This window comes from Falco cherrug, chromosome 9 (assembly GCF_023634085.1).
Source record: "Falco cherrug isolate bFalChe1 chromosome 9, bFalChe1.pri, whole genome shotgun sequence".
Lineage (NCBI taxonomy): Eukaryota > Metazoa > Chordata > Aves > Falconiformes > Falconidae > Falco > Falco cherrug.
This window is the reverse complement of record NC_073705.1, coordinates 54126145-54141604: the sequence shown is the minus strand read 5'-3', so window position 1 is coordinate 54141604 and position 15460 is coordinate 54126145. Positions and strand designations below refer to the sequence as shown.

The window sequence follows — 15460 nt, the reverse complement described above, 5'->3', positions numbered from 1 at the left end:
TTGCTCTTTCCCTCCTGCTTGTGCTCCATTTAAAACCAACGATTTCAAACTTGTCTCCTTCAGGACACTGAAAATAATGTTACTTTCTCTGCATTTTTTTCCACCAGGAGTGACTCAAAAGCAATGGGGCGCTGACGGTCAAAGGACATGTGCAGGCCTTCGGCAGAAGAGCGCTGCCGCAAGAAAATCAAGCTCTGCCAAGGTAAAATAAATAAATAATGTTTCGACAGCAGTCAGCAGAATGCAGTCAGGTTTAAAAAACAATCACTGATCGCTGAGCAGTGTATTTGCACTCAGTTTTGTTCAGCTAGGTTGAGCTTAGGCAGCAGAAAAGCCAAATAAAATGACGGCTAGATGTTGTGATTCCGTGTGCCCTTGGTGAGGGGGGAAAACTGCATGTTTTGTGGGGGGAAAAAAGCTGTTAAAAACACCCCAGGAGACTAAATCAAGTGGTATCCCAGATATCAGTACACTCTGTCTCTGATGTTCTCAAGATAAAGCCTGAGGTTTTCACTTCACCACATAGCTCTGTGTAAGTGCATGGTTTTTTCACAAGATGCAGTGAAGCCTGAAAGCTTCCAACAGCCATCGGATCAGCTGGTCAAACCTTTAAGATTCATTTCTTTGCCAAAGAGTGGGGGGAGGGATTCATACATATACTCAAGCAGAAAAAGGGAAAGTAAATTATTTAAAATATTGGTGCATGAGTTTGAAGCTAATCAGGAGTATTTTTGACATGCCTTTGGACTCTGACAGGATGTCTTCTTCATCTGTGCAGTCCTTAACAAAAGAAATAAATGTCAAATTAACTACTGGAGCATGAGAGATGCATCCAAAATAAGGTATTTCAAGGGACATTCTTCTTTGGTGCCCTCCCTGTAGAAATCTTGGGGAAGTGGAGTTGTGGAAGGCATGCAAAGGTCTTAAACCTGTACTCAGAAGCAAATGCAGTGCAGAAAATATGAAGAAAATGTTGTTACAGACCATGAAAGAAACAAAGAAGGAACAAAATGCTGTTCCTGGGGCTGTGAAATTATTGAATTGTCAAAACCACAGGCAGCTGGTTTAAAGAGTTGATAAAATTTACTTGGCATTTCACCTCGTTAATCAACTCTTGATCTACCTTTACCTCCAATCAGCTTCCCAGGAGTTACAAAGGAGCCCGTTTTCTGTGTTGTTTCCATGCACAGAGAACAGGAGCACAGGAATGGTTTTCCCCATGGGATCTGGTGCAGGGCTCCAACTCTGGCACTCAAGCCCTGAGAAGGATGACGCTGGCACCCAGGAGGTCATAACTCTGTCACTCACATAGCCTTCCTCGAAGAAGAATATTACGTTTTGTGAAACATTTGTCAAGTACTGGCATTGATTGTTGGGTGATAGACGCTCAGATATGACTGAGACGAATTCATGACGAGCAGGAGCAGCACAGCTAGCAAATGGCACCCAAACCCTGAATGACCTTGGATGAGCTTTCACTGTGAAGCTAGTCCTCAGATTTTGCATGCCAGCTCAGTGGGTTGTTTTGTTCGGTTTTTTGTGGTTTTTTTTTTTTTTTTTTTCTATTAGGACTGAGAGATCTAAGAACACATTGGCAGGAACAATCTGATCAGCCAATTTACAGCAGCGGTGAGATTAGGCCAGATGCTTTATTGCATGTTACTTATGTGACCAGCCATGTGGATAATATTAACAGGAGGTTTTAAACTCAGGTTTACTCTTTGTCAGATAGCTTTAACATAAAACCAGCTCCTTTGTCACATCGAGTGAAGTAACGTACAGTCTATCAAGATAGATCTTTGCTGTCACGGGTGGAAAAATGAATCTGGCCACTGTCGATCCATCTTGAACATATGTGTTTTTACCTCACTGATAGGTGTCACCAAGTGATCATAAGCAAGAGGGAACTAATGAATTGAAAGAGTACACAGAGCCCTTACAAGCAATTATATCACATCTGTGGGAGGGATCATGGAGTTTTTCCATGCTTATAACTGGTGAGGTTGTAGAGCAGTCACGGCCCTGGTGCCCACATGTCCTCTGCAGCATGTGATGGCACATGTGGACCTTCAGGCTAATGATCCATAATATATTCCAATGCATTTTAAATTCCAGCAGACCGTCATGGAAGGGTAGTTTATAGTCTGAAACAGGCCATTGCCTTTAACATGTCCATTTGTAAAGAAACAGAGCAGCGGCAAATCTGGACTGCAATGACGGGTTAAATACTGAAAATAATAGTATAGAATACACATTTTTAATTTTGATTTATTTTGCACCAGAGTACTAAGGTTTTCATTGAAGCCTCCCAGACAATTCAGAGCTGGTTTCAAGAGCGTGTGTTTTTAAATGACAAAGAAGTTAGCAAGAAATCTCAAACAAAACTGACCAGTGTGATAGTCAGTAGATGAGCAACAGTTACATATATTATGACAGAGTATGTTGCTAATTTGAATCTTTTCATTTGCAGGAATCTCTGTCATCACATAATACAACACTGATTTCACCGACAGTCATTTCACCGATGATTGATGAGAATAAATCAAAAGAGAATTGGCCCACTTCACCTATGCAGTCCGTGATCCCCCTGCCCTGTGCTCACCACAGGAAGCAATCTCTGGCTAACCACGGTTCTGTCAACGTCAACAGAGCATTTACAGTACTTCCCAGCAGGTTAGAAATTCAGGCATCCTTAGATGACACCACGGCTTCATTGGACTCTCCCGTTGCAGAGTGTCGCAACCAGCAGAAAGGTTTTGCCTCCATAACCGTTACAGCCAGGCGTGTTGCTGCAGGCGCCAGAGACCCAGCACATGGACCTGGGGCTGTGCAAGAGCCCGATACCACGTCCCCCACCTCGAGCAAGGTCCGTGCTGCCCTCCCTAGCTGGCCTCCACCAGGCCACGCACACCAACATGCCTCTCTGCTAAAGATTTCTGAATCTTGCTCACAATTAGGTGAAGAGCCACAAAAGCAGCTTTTTGACCCCAGAAACAAAAAGAGCGAAGTGGGTCTTCAAAGCAGCGATGGGAGAGAGAAAGCACCACCTTCCTTCTTCTCATGTGTCCACCTTCAGGTTTCTCAGCAGTGTCCAAATACCATCTATTATTTAGACAAGTCGCTCAATGTATGCATTGACCAACCTCGAATTAAATGCCCCAAAATTCATAGATCAACATTGTCCTTCAATATAAATTGCAGTTTGTCTAGATTAACAGCAGATGGAGTAGATGGCATAGCTAATGGAGAGCCAATAGAGGAGATATTTCAAACAAAGCTCCTAGGAGAAAACAAGACTCCACTCAGAGCAAACATGAGTGCAACCTTAAAAGAAAATAATGTAATTAATAAAGACAAAACAAGTGAAGGCTATTTGGGTAGTAAATACCCGTTGCCAAGTGTCTTTGTCTCTGAACTTTCAGCATTTGTGGATATACCCAGAGGACCTAATAATGTAGTAACGGCAAAGAAAGATGATGATAAGCAGTCTGGCAGCTATCACACTGCATTTTCTCTCCAGCGTCCTAGTTCAAGTGATGAGGCAGGTAAGTAATTTCCATAAACCTCAGTCTGGTGGAGCAGAGGCTCAGGCTGGAACAGACCCACCACAATGATTTTAAGTGAGCAGATAACAGTAATCCTTGCTTCTGCAAAGGCACAGTGAGTCAGAGCACAACCTAGACGTTTTCAGTTTTAGGACTACCGTGAATATATTTGCCGTGCTAGTGATGTGTGCTGCTCATCAGATGACAGAGAGAACTATGCCTGTGTTTTCTGTATTAAATCTCTATTTTTAACCATTTTTAACCGTAATATATTTTTTCCCCTAGTAACATGCAGGCACTTAGCCCCTGAAAATAATTAGGTCTTTCTTTGAGGGCTGAATTTCAGGGTCTGAGATTAAGAGGGAGATGGCTGCACTGAGCTTGCTTTTGTGCTCCTTGCAATAAAAATGATCTTGTTTTCAGCTTTTATGTAGAAGGCTATAGTAATAAGCCCAGGCTTTTATAACTAATGGCTCCAGGTAAATGGTTTGCAAATCTTTAACACATTTGTTTCAAACATCTCCAAGCATTTTGCAAACATAAAATTTTCTTTGCAACATTGCTTTCAGAGAAGGGAAAGGTACTGTGGGGATTGCTTCATGCCCAGAGTGCTATAGCTTCTGCTGCACTGGGCTGTAGCAGCTATTTTACAGTGCACTTGAATAACCACAGCTGAGTTTATTGACTTTCCAGGAAAGGAGTGTGGATGGGAAGAATGTCAATGAGTGAGTCTGGGTTTTACCAGAAGCACTAAGGTTAAAACTTACCCCCCATGTATCCTGCGACCTTGGGCTACCTTTAATTGCAATTACCCAGTTCTTATACACCCTTTTTGGTCTAAGTATATGAGCATAAGCTACATCTTGAGATTCATTTGTACCTTCATCTTCCCAGTGTGCAAATGGAAAATAGGAGAAAGATGAGAAGCTGCATGATGTCTCATGGGCTGGACATGTACAAAACCCAGGCTGTACCATCCCTTTGCACCTTGCTGTGACTGCTGCACTTGCTTCCCCGTGCCTGCAATCGATGGGACTGCTCTTGCAGTTATCAAGGTGCAAACAGTGGTTTCATTCAGAGGCCTTCTGCTTTAACCTTTAAGAAAATCATCCACGGAGCCAGGGTTTTCCACAGGGAAACTGGCAGTGTCAGTAATTCCAGAGCCAGGCCTTTAAATGAAAACTGTGTGGGTCCAAAGGGTGAAGCACCCCTCAGGCTGGGTGCTGAAGAAAGCCTGAGATAAAATATTTCTTTATTCTTTAGAGGGAAGTAAGGTTGTTCAGCCTGCAGAAAAGGGGGCTCGGGGGGCCCTGATGGCTCTCAGCTCCCTGGCAGGGGCTGTGGGCAGGGGGGGTCGGTCTCTGCTCCCAGGGAACCAGCCACAGGACAAGAGGGAACGGCCTCGAGTTGCGCCAGGGGAGGGTTAGGTTGGGTGGCAGGGAAAGTCCTTCTTCACCAAAAGGGTGGGCAAGCCCTGGCACAGGCTGCCCAGGGAGCTGGTGGGGTCACCAGCCCTGGAGGTGTTTAAAAAACTTGTAGATGCGGTGCTGGGGGGCACGGGTCAGTGGTGGGCTTGGCAGTGCTGGGTTAACAGTTGGGTTTGTGATCTTAAAGGTCTTTTCCAACCCGAATAATTCTATTTATGTTTATAAGTGTAATCCGGGCTGTCTATTGTTGAGGGGGAGATGACACAGTGAGGAGCAGGAGAGGGAAGATGCCAACCAGTGTTAGAGATCTGGGGACAGAAATGTAAAGGAGCGAGGACTGGTGAGGACCTTCCACTGACTCACAGCAGCAAATTAAGCATTTTGGCTTTGGACCTCATTAAATACCATCCTAATTTCAAATAATGATGTCCTCCTGAAGCTTCCATAGGAAGTATTATGTATGCGAGTCATTGTTCAACAGCACCTAAAGTCTCTCTGTGATATACTGTAGAAACAAGGATTAGAATAATACTGAGCCTTCCGTGGGCTTAGTGATACAGTGACTGCATGAAAGAATCACCTTTACTAGAAGTAATTAGAAAGTGAAACAGGGCACTGCTTATAGATCCACAGTTTTACTGAAAAGAGGAAATAAGTGAGGTAACCTGCTGAGCAGTGCTGGGGTTTGAAAAATTACTTCCGCTATTTGTGTACACAAGAATACAGGTGTAAATAAACGTGGGAAATGCTACCTTTTTAACTGCTTCTACCTTTTGTGTAAGCAATAATGTAGAATGTAAAGGTATATATTTCTCTTGATCAGACTCTTTGTAATAGATAAGAAGGTGTTTAGCAGCTTGCTACAACTTTCCTGTCTGAAATATGTCTAAAGAGCCAGTATAATGCTTCAAAACAACGGCCTTTCTCACCAGGATCCCCAAAGTAATGAGCTCTGGCATAGCCGTCAACCATGAAATGTGACAAATCATAAGAAACCCAGTTAAATGCGTGAGACATCTGCAGTGCTCATTAAAATTAAAGGCAATTGGTATGATTTAACCTGGGAGAAAATGAAAACCTGAGTTCCCTTCAGTTTGGACAATGGGTAAAGTGAGGGAGAGAAGTGATTGCCTAGGTCCAATACTCCGTCCAGGTGCAAATCTGGTACAGTACTACAGCCTGTTATACGGGTTTTGTCCTGGACTAGTCTTAGATATTTAAAGAGAGTTATAGTGGGGACACTGTTGCCTTCCTGCTTTTTGCTGTGGCATATCTGCATATTGGAAATTACAAGACCTGTATTGCAAGATGCTGCTTTACCAGCACAGCAAAATAACTACCCCATCAGCAAAGTCTTTTATACCATTATAGATTCCCAATTCCTTTAAGTATTTTTTTCCTTTGGTGTTTACTAGCTCAAATCCATTCATGTTAAGCTTTGATCTGCTATGTGTTTATGCAATGAAATGTTTGTGAAATGGGATGTTTAAAAAGAAGGAAGAGCTAGCAAAGAAGGGAGAGTGAACAACTTTCGATACAGTGCTAATATCTTAACATAGTTATCTTATGGATGGGGGAACTGTGGAGAGCACACTGTCCATCACATTTCTGATGATCCAGAAAGTTTGAGTTTATATGAGTTTGCAGCTGTAGGCAATATCTTCCTGCCAGCAGAAATACAAGTGGTAATAACATCACCACGGGTAAAAAAAAAAAAACAAAACCACAACCTACTTTCAAGGCTAGACTTTTCTGTATGAAATCTGTAAATGTAGTTTCCAGGATGTATAGGCTGCCTTACTAGGATCTGAAGTCGAATGACACCCAAATACTTCTCTGCTTTTTAGGTACTGGGCCAAGTTTGCCATTTCCTATAGGGTCAGTTGAGTCATGGTCTCTGGAGGATTTTTTTCTAATTTTTCATATGACTTCACTAAAGTAACAATGATTCTACTTATAGTATTACTCATACTATTTCATGTTCAAATCCAAGTATTCAGGATTTGGCTTTACATAGACCTGGATAACCTAATCTAAGGCCCTGCTTTCAGCAAGAGGTTGGTCCAGATAATCTCCAGAGGTATATATTTCCACAATGTGCCACATATGAAAAAGATATTTTAGGAATATTAATGAAATGTAAATCTTGGGCTATGCTCATGGATGGTAATTATACTTAGAAATCCAAGTCTCTCAGCTCAGCTAGTGTTCAAAGCCATGTTTCATGCTACAGCATCCCAAGGATGGAATATGATCTTGTGATTTCACTGCTGTGGACTGTATCTTCTACTGGCTTCATTGCTTTGGGTACTTCCATTATTTGGCAAAAAATTGGACTGTAATTGCTGGAAAATCCATGTTACACGTGGTCAGACTTGAACTGCAGGAGGACATAGAGTTATAGGACATGACTGTCTTTATTTTTAATGAATGGCCACCATTTAAATCCCTTGGGCAGCTTAAGGAAGGTGTACCCGTTAATGTGAAATGATCCAGAGAGCCCCATGACCCACCTCAGAGATATGACCAAGGGTAAGCTCGGGCCAAGCTCCATGGGGTCCTTGTCACAGGTGATCGATGTGTATCACCCTGCCTTTGGTCATGGTTTTTAACAAGCTGTCAGAACTTGCTGGTGCTGCTTTTAAATGAATGCTGCAATTTCCTTTACTGTCTGTAGCTGATGTCTCATAAATACAAGGTAAGTTAAAAATGAAAGGATTAGTCTTGTTTCTGTTGAAGACAGGAGCATTTTTAATCTTTATTTCCCACCTACATTTCACGAAGAACATATTCCACATGAATATCTAGTTTTCCATCCATCTTTTACAATCTATTACCTACTGGATTCCATGCTGAATTATAAAAAAGGGACAAAGGGAAGAAAATCCCACAACTTTAAATCCATTTTAACCTTTTGATTAAACAATATCATTTACTGGGAATGAATATAAGTGCCAACATCTAAATTCATCTGTTTCAGCTTAATTGTAAACATTGTGATGCCTGAGCACCTTCGCAGACCTCAGCTATGATATAAACCAAAATAATTTCTGCTAACACTTCAATTTTTATAACGTCTACACTTTTGTTTTTCTTTTGTTGTCATGCTCAAAACTGCTGTGCAGGGTTACTAAGGAAGAACAGCTGAGGTGGGGAGAAATGAGAATCTGGTCGGGATGGCAGGTACTGGGCTGGCTCCCACAGCCCTACCTTGAGTTACAAAAGACGTGGAGGTGACAAAAGGGCATCTCATGAATCGCACTCCTATGTAAACGACCCAAATGTAGGGAAATCAGGATTATGAGGTATGCGTGAGTAATCAACAGAAGGTGAACATGACACAATGGTGGTGGCGCTGACTGTGGGCGGTAGTAAGTGCAGGCACGGGGAGCCAGCCCTGGCATGGCGGGGGGCTGGGGGCATGCACTGTGAACTGCCAGCGAATGACACAATTCAGGAACAAAGCTCTCAAGAAGAGGAAGAACACACTTAAATCAGTGAACAAGACAGATCAGAGAGCTGGTATTGCAGTTGCTCATTTTCCCCAAGAGAATGGCAGGTGACTTGAAAGTATAATTTACTTAATTAAAACAACCCAAGGCAATGAATGGGGAAAACGGAGATGGGATCTGGGCTTTTGGGGTGTTGAACAGCCCCAGATGACTATTGGCTTCTGATTCCTTCTTAAACAACAGTTTTATTAACAAGTGCTGAAGTCAGCAGCATTTTTTCCAAGGAGTGAATAACTGGACTTTAATTTGTTTCAAGAGCTATTTTATTTTTTTTATGTAGTGTGCGTGTCTATATGTATGTGTATATATACTTGTACTGGAGTCGAATCAGAACAGATTGTGCTGTGGGATTTCGATAGGTTGCTACCTGCAAAGCAAAAAAGCAAAAAAAAAAAAAAAATTAAATACACATTGAAAAGCCCTTGGTATTAGAGACATTTATATATCAAGAAAATATTTGTAGGTCACCTTTAAACTAATATATACTCATGGTAATCAGGATGGGTTAATGTAAGCAATCTTAAGACTGAAGACTATGCATAGCATTTACTTTCAATTATTAAATAGTATTTGAAATGTTGTAATGAATGAATGTGACCTATCTGGCGGTCTCACCTCATCTTCTGTTTATGGGGAAGCCACTATGCAATAATCCAGAGTACAAGTGTGTGTGTAGGGAGATATATATATATACACACACACACATATGAACAAGATATAATTAGATGAAAGCTGTTCCTTACAATATGGAATTTATTGTATAGAAACTTGAGTAGCTACAGCTGATGCTAATTAACTCTCCAGCCTGAGAATGTGTACAGTGGTAGTGATGGTGAAGACAGGAGAAATGTGAAATATGGCACAGAAGATTTTACTTTAGCTTGCACCTGCTAGGCATGAGGAGCCAAATCTTCAGCTGATGTCAACCAATAGAAAGATCTGCCTTCAGAGGAGTGACACTGATTTACATCAGCTGAGAATCTGGCCAGGGGATGTTACTGACTTGGCATTATGGACATAGCAGCTGGTGCTGACTTGTTAAGAACAAAGGACCACATGCCAAAAAGCCCATTAAAAGGAGCTCCTTTGATGTTTCACTTCATCTGGTATAAATTTAAAATGGAGGAGGCTGTCAATTTTCCTTAGTCTAGACATTTTGTGTCATTGGGTCTGTGTCACACTGCAATGTGACCTTCATGTACTGTATCAGATGCTGAGAAACTGAGAACTTGGTCCTTACAGATGTTGAAAACTCCGTGAGGAACTGGAAGTCCTCAGTTATTAGTGACTCTGGAAGGTGGAAGGGTGGGGTCGAGACAGACCCCAACCCGTGTGGTGGGCAATAGGATTTTCCTATCCTTATCCTGGAGACTTTTTATTCCTTTTTAGAAGGAAGAGGATGCCTCCTCTACTCTGAAGGGCCCTTTTGCATTTATAAAGTACCAAGCTCTTGAGCTTTGCTTTTAGTTTCAAATGCCCACTGCCAGTTTCTCCACCATGTGGTGTGGTGAAGGAAGGGTTAATGACGCTCACTGGGTGTAAGAGAAGAAGCAAGGGATTGGCATGGAGCGGTACTCTTCCTTACTCCACTTACTTAGATAAACTACAGGACTCAGGAGAGCGATGTGGCCTTCTGCCCTGTCTTATGGATGTGTAGCTACCATCAGAGGTACTGCCCCATCATACGGACGCGTAGCTACCATCAGAGGTTCTGCCCTGTCATATGGAGGAGTAGCTACCATCGGAGGTCATAGGCGACAGATGTGAGCAAGAGGGAGAGATGATACTCAAGGTTGTGTAAGCCAAAGCTTCTCCTAGGCTGGTTTTCAACGGCAACACTGGTGATGCAGTGGCACTGTTATGTCACAGCGACCCTGGCCCTGATTAAAGAGCTCATCTTTTCCTGTGGAGCTTTCTTGTTCTTTGACAGTTTTTCTGTGGTGTTAGGCACCAAGCAGCCACGGGTGGTTGGGTGAATGATTGGGGTTTTGTATTTGTTTGGGGGGGTTTTTTGTGGATGTTTTTGTTTACTTGTTTGTTTTCACTTGTTTAAGGGCATGACCATAAAATAGTTTGACTGGAGTTGAAGGAGCTCTTCACCTTCAGGAAACATGCCTTTTGCAGATTAAAGGCTTGGTTTTATGCTATGGGGCACAGCAACAAACTTGTTGGATAGAAAAGCCGTTGTTTCCCTAGAAGACAGAAGGATATCTGCCCTGTTAATGATGTTATGGACAACATTTATATGAGTGAAATTCATAAATTAGAATTCATTTCCTAAAGATGATTATATTGTCTGCTGAAGATCCAAGCTAAAGTTCAGCTCTCCTTGTTTTGTCATGTGAAAGTTAATGGTTTGATTTTTTCCACTGTTTTCCATCTTAGGCAGGGTGAGCATTTCTGCCTTGAGCTGTCAGAGTTGGTAAAAATGTGAGAGAATCTGAAGTGAAAGACTCTGGAGGGGGAAAGTCACTCGCTAGCACTCAGGGCAAGCAGTGGAGGACTGAATACTAGAATCATTAAAATGATGAAGAGAAAGAGAGGCTACGTGGATTCGGTGACTGCATTATGTCACTGGATTAAAGGGCCTCATTTTCCCCTTATTCACACTTGGTTTAAACTGGGAGCAACTCTTCTGCAGTCTGTGAAATGAGTACTTGCCTCAGTCTGGCTGCGGAAAATTATCAGAAAGAGCTGAACAACTAGGTGTTTTTGACACGATGAGAATACCAAGTGGTCGATACACTTCTTCCCCTGCAAATCACCATTTAAATGTTCTGAATCGTTGTGAACGTTATTTTTAAAGTCACACTGCATCAGATTACTCCTTGAGTCACTACAATAGTGTCTGATAGCTTCTGGCATGACACCCTTAAAATTCAAATGGGGATGTCTAACTCTAGGATTTTTGTTACGTGGATGTTACAGAGAACGTCTCAAAAGTACAGCAGCAAATTTCAAAGTATTTTCCATAACCATTTCCATGGTTCTTAACAATATGAACAGAGATTCTCTCAGTCTAAAGACCAGTTTCCTGGGAGCGTTGGGCTTGTTAAAGACATAGCTTTGGTATAGCACGGCCAAAAATGCATGACAAGAAAAACAATGATGATCCAAGGCATCACTCTAAGGCTGATTATCTTCAACCAGAAAATAATTACCAGGTGCTTGACCAATCTCCCAATTATGAAAAGTTTAATGAAAAGAGGATATTTTTCCTTTTATCCTGTCCTAGCACATAGGAAGCAAAAGAGGGAAAAACGTTAGCAAAATGTATAAACACTGATGTCAAGCAGCTGGGTATTGGGAACTCACTGGTGCAAGCAGTCAAATCAAATCATATGGGTGGATTATTTCCTGACCACTAAAATATTCTGCAGCAATAATATGCTCTTGTGATTCAGAGTGTAGGATGATCTCCTGTGGGTGCCAGGCAGGAACGTTTCCTTTTTGCTGGTGCAGTCATTGCAAATGACACCCTTGGTCCACCAAACCTCTCCGTGCACGGTCGGCGTCAGTCCCTCACACCCTGTCCTGAGCAGCACGTGTCTGCCCATGAACTCCCTGAAATAGGTGGTGTTCCTTTATTTAACACCAAGAGAGAGGACTGATTAATTATTTGCAAAGTGTTTGGAGAAAATAAATTGGCAGTCACCAGGGAGAGACTTATTGGTAGGTGCTGTTGATTAGCTGCATTATGGGATTGTTTGCTCTGAAAGCAAGTGTTGGACTACACTAATTTTGTCAAATGCCTTTTGTAAACAAGCTATTCCTTGACATTAAGAGGTTCTTCCTACTTTGGACTGATTGTAAATTTGAAGACTAGTAGATCTTAGGTACACTTGATAAGCTTTTTCTTTTAAATGATTACAACTTTCTACAGTCAAATACCAGCTTTTGTAAAAAGAAAGCATCTTCCTTCTGAGAAATGTGCCCACAGCTGTCAATGTTATTTTAAAAATAAAACAAAAAAAACCCCAACCTTTTTTAGAGATGATTTATTAATCTAGACTCTTAGCTTGAGGTGTTATTGATATAACAGTTAATTAAGCTTTATCCTCACCAGGCAGGGCTGTTTGAAGAAGCATTAGTAGAGGTACAATGACATGTTCATCAGGAGTAACAGTCTGGCTGGTCCTCTCAGCTCAAGCTTGCAATGTTGCCTCAACTTGGGGTCTTGAAAATTCTGGGAAGGGAGCTGAGGACATGGCCTAGCCCTGTTTCCCAGGATCCAGCCTCAGGTTCTTACTGAAAGGTAAGTCCCAGACCTTGTTAAGTGTGCCAGTTTGGATAGGGAGCACGGGCAGAGCTACAGTACTGTCAGGACCTTTTGCAATTCGGATAGTTTCCGTGGATGCTGATGTTGAGCAGTGGCTGACACTGTCTCTTACAAATGAGTCATTTGACAAACATTAGAAGGCAGTTAGCGATGTAGGTCTCATTGCTGGTCAGCAGAAATTTTAGTAAAAACATCTGAATTTTGTAGCACTCCTTGCCGACTGCAGCTTGTTGACTGATTAAAAGTGATGTCTTTTCCTCGGCAGTGATCCGAATAATAAATTATCCATCCTATCTTCCATCCTTTGACAAACACTGAAATAACTAATAATATTGTCATTGCTCTCAATATTTCCATTCTTCTGTGTTACCAGGCTGTTGAGATGATGTGGTCTGTTTGCTTCTATCTAAGACCATATGGCTTAGCCAGGGTAATACTTGTTTCACGATAGGAATTGAGTCATCAGTCTTTGTCATCAGGAGGCTGGAGGCTTGGTTTGGATTACAGATCGCTGCTTGCCTGCTTGAGGCACGTGTGGGCTCTGTACAGCCTATGCCCACATATGCCTGGGTCTAAATCTCAAAGAAGGTAGATCTTTCTTAGATTTAAGGAACATTAATTGCCACTCCTCTCTGCTTGGGGTCTTGGTAGCGTCAGCTTCCATCACGGAGGTCTGGGAGAGCTCAGCAGCCCAGGGCATGGGGCCTCTATTAAATTAAAAAAAAAAACCAAACAACAAACAAACAACAAAAACCACCAGGTGGTCTATAATGTAAAACCTACCTACAGTGGTGATGTCTGATCTCGTTAATGACACACAGTGAATCAGCACTGTGTGTCTCCTTCCCTGGCTGCCTCTTGTCAGGCTTGCTTGGTGGTCACAGAGGATTTGTAGTGCTGCATCTGTTAAAATGAGCTTTGGCCAATTTCAAAGAAGCACTTTGTCATGAATGGTCAAAAATCCACATTGAAACACTAGGAAGAGTGTTCTAGGAAAGTATGAAAAGCTGCATTATCCTGTTGTAAAGTGGAAAGAAAAAGAAAAAAAAAAAAGTAGTAACAATGGAAAAGGGTATGTTTGCCTGAATTGTCCATGTTTGAAGGAAAGGCAAGTTTAACCTGCTGTAATGCAGGGTCACTTCCTGTTAGCAAAACCCCCTGAAGGGAGAGGGAGGAAAATGTAAAAAGATACTTTACAGTAAAACAATATACTTATTTTACTCAGAGATCAAGGATTCCTTAAAAAAAAAAAAAAAAAAAAAAGCTTTGGAAAACCCACCCTGGGTTTTACAGAACATTTTTAACTCCTCCAATATCATGTGGTTTTCACTAAGCAATTATTTAAAAATTCAACTATTGTCTTCTTTTTTTCTTGCACGGGGCAAAAATGACTTTTTTTTGTGATTTTTGTTCCTTGACTTTTTCTCCTATAAGCAGCTGAACTTTTACAACTAGGATCTATATTTGCTGAATTTTATTAACAGAGTCATTCTGCTTTCTGTTTCTTTGAGTTTTGTTCTCTCGTATCTCCCAAAGCATTACACTTGCATGTCTTTGTTCATTAGTTTTAAAGCCTTTCTTCAGCTGGGATAATAGAAAAAACATATATTGCTAGTCATCCAGTTGCAATTCTAGATATTCTCAGAGGGGCATATATATTTCGTCTGGTGCATGGGGATTTAGATATACAATTCCAGATAGTCTTAATGAGAGTAGCAGTCCTAATTCCCCACATAGTATATTAAAAACGGATCCAGAATGTATAGAGTGAAACTCTGTGATCTTACCTTTAAGTACCTTTGCCTTTTTCTTTTTTTTTTTTTTTTTTCTAAATTTCATTTGCATCTGCATTCCTTAGTTAAGGTAATTGACAGCTGCTTTGAGGATGAGGGAGCTGATCTTTGGAGCCTGTCTGGTTTGTTTCGCTGTGTTTTCCTGGGGATTGGCTGCACCTGGGTGTACCTTTTGAATTGAAAGGTTAATTCAAGAGGGAGTTAGAGGAAAGAATTTAGCAAATTGGCTCTCTTATTATTCTGACTACTGTCGATGTTAGACAAGAACAAGGCGCACCTTTCCTTATTGCCTTAATTAACTACAAAAAAAATTCCCTATCATACTGTGAATATAATAAAGGATTAAGATTTAGTTATAATATTAGTACAAGATCTAAGGAAGACACTTTTCATGCAGAAAGGATGCAGTGGTTTTATACCTGAATTTCATCAGGAATCCTGCTTCTTAAAATTCTTTTTTAGGCATCCTTTTGTTGTCATAAAATGCTAAGAAGCAGCCATCACCTTTTTCTAATTTTAGACCCCATTCCTAATTTTGTCCATGACTTTCTTTCCTTTCTCTCCTGCTCCATGACTTTGTAGGGATTCCCCAGACCTGATGGGTGGAATGCCACTGTGGCATTTCTTTTAGCAGGGAAGGGGCGCAGCGCGTAAGAGAAGGCTGCCGCCGTTTGCACTGTATGTAGAGAAAATTCCTGGAGCTTAACTCTCAGTTCTTGCAGGTTACTGTACTTACACTTGGAAGCCAGTATCCACAAATAGCTAGTTTGGTAGTTAGGAGTAAATGGAGTGTGAATACTCCAGGCAACTCTTCTTTCTTTTGTTCAGATCCATATTTTAAGATGTTAGAGAGGAGAGATGTGACTTGCAGACAACTCTTTTGCACTGTTTTATTCTGCTACAT

The 15460-nt window shown here is 41.4% G+C and overlaps 1 protein-coding gene across 1 annotated transcript in view; it reads left to right on the top strand.

Annotated features, from left to right (window-relative positions):
• Window positions 1-15460, top strand: part of C9H10orf90 (chromosome 9 C10orf90 homolog) — a 68146-nt gene that overhangs the window by 32534 nt on the left and 20152 nt on the right. The window contains exons 2-3 of the mRNA XM_005439244.2: window positions 108-202; window positions 2471-3545. Of these exons, the coding sequence (XP_005439301.2) occupies window positions 108-202; window positions 2471-3545 (1170 nt within the window). The remainder of the gene's footprint in view (window positions 1-107; window positions 203-2470; window positions 3546-15460) is intronic.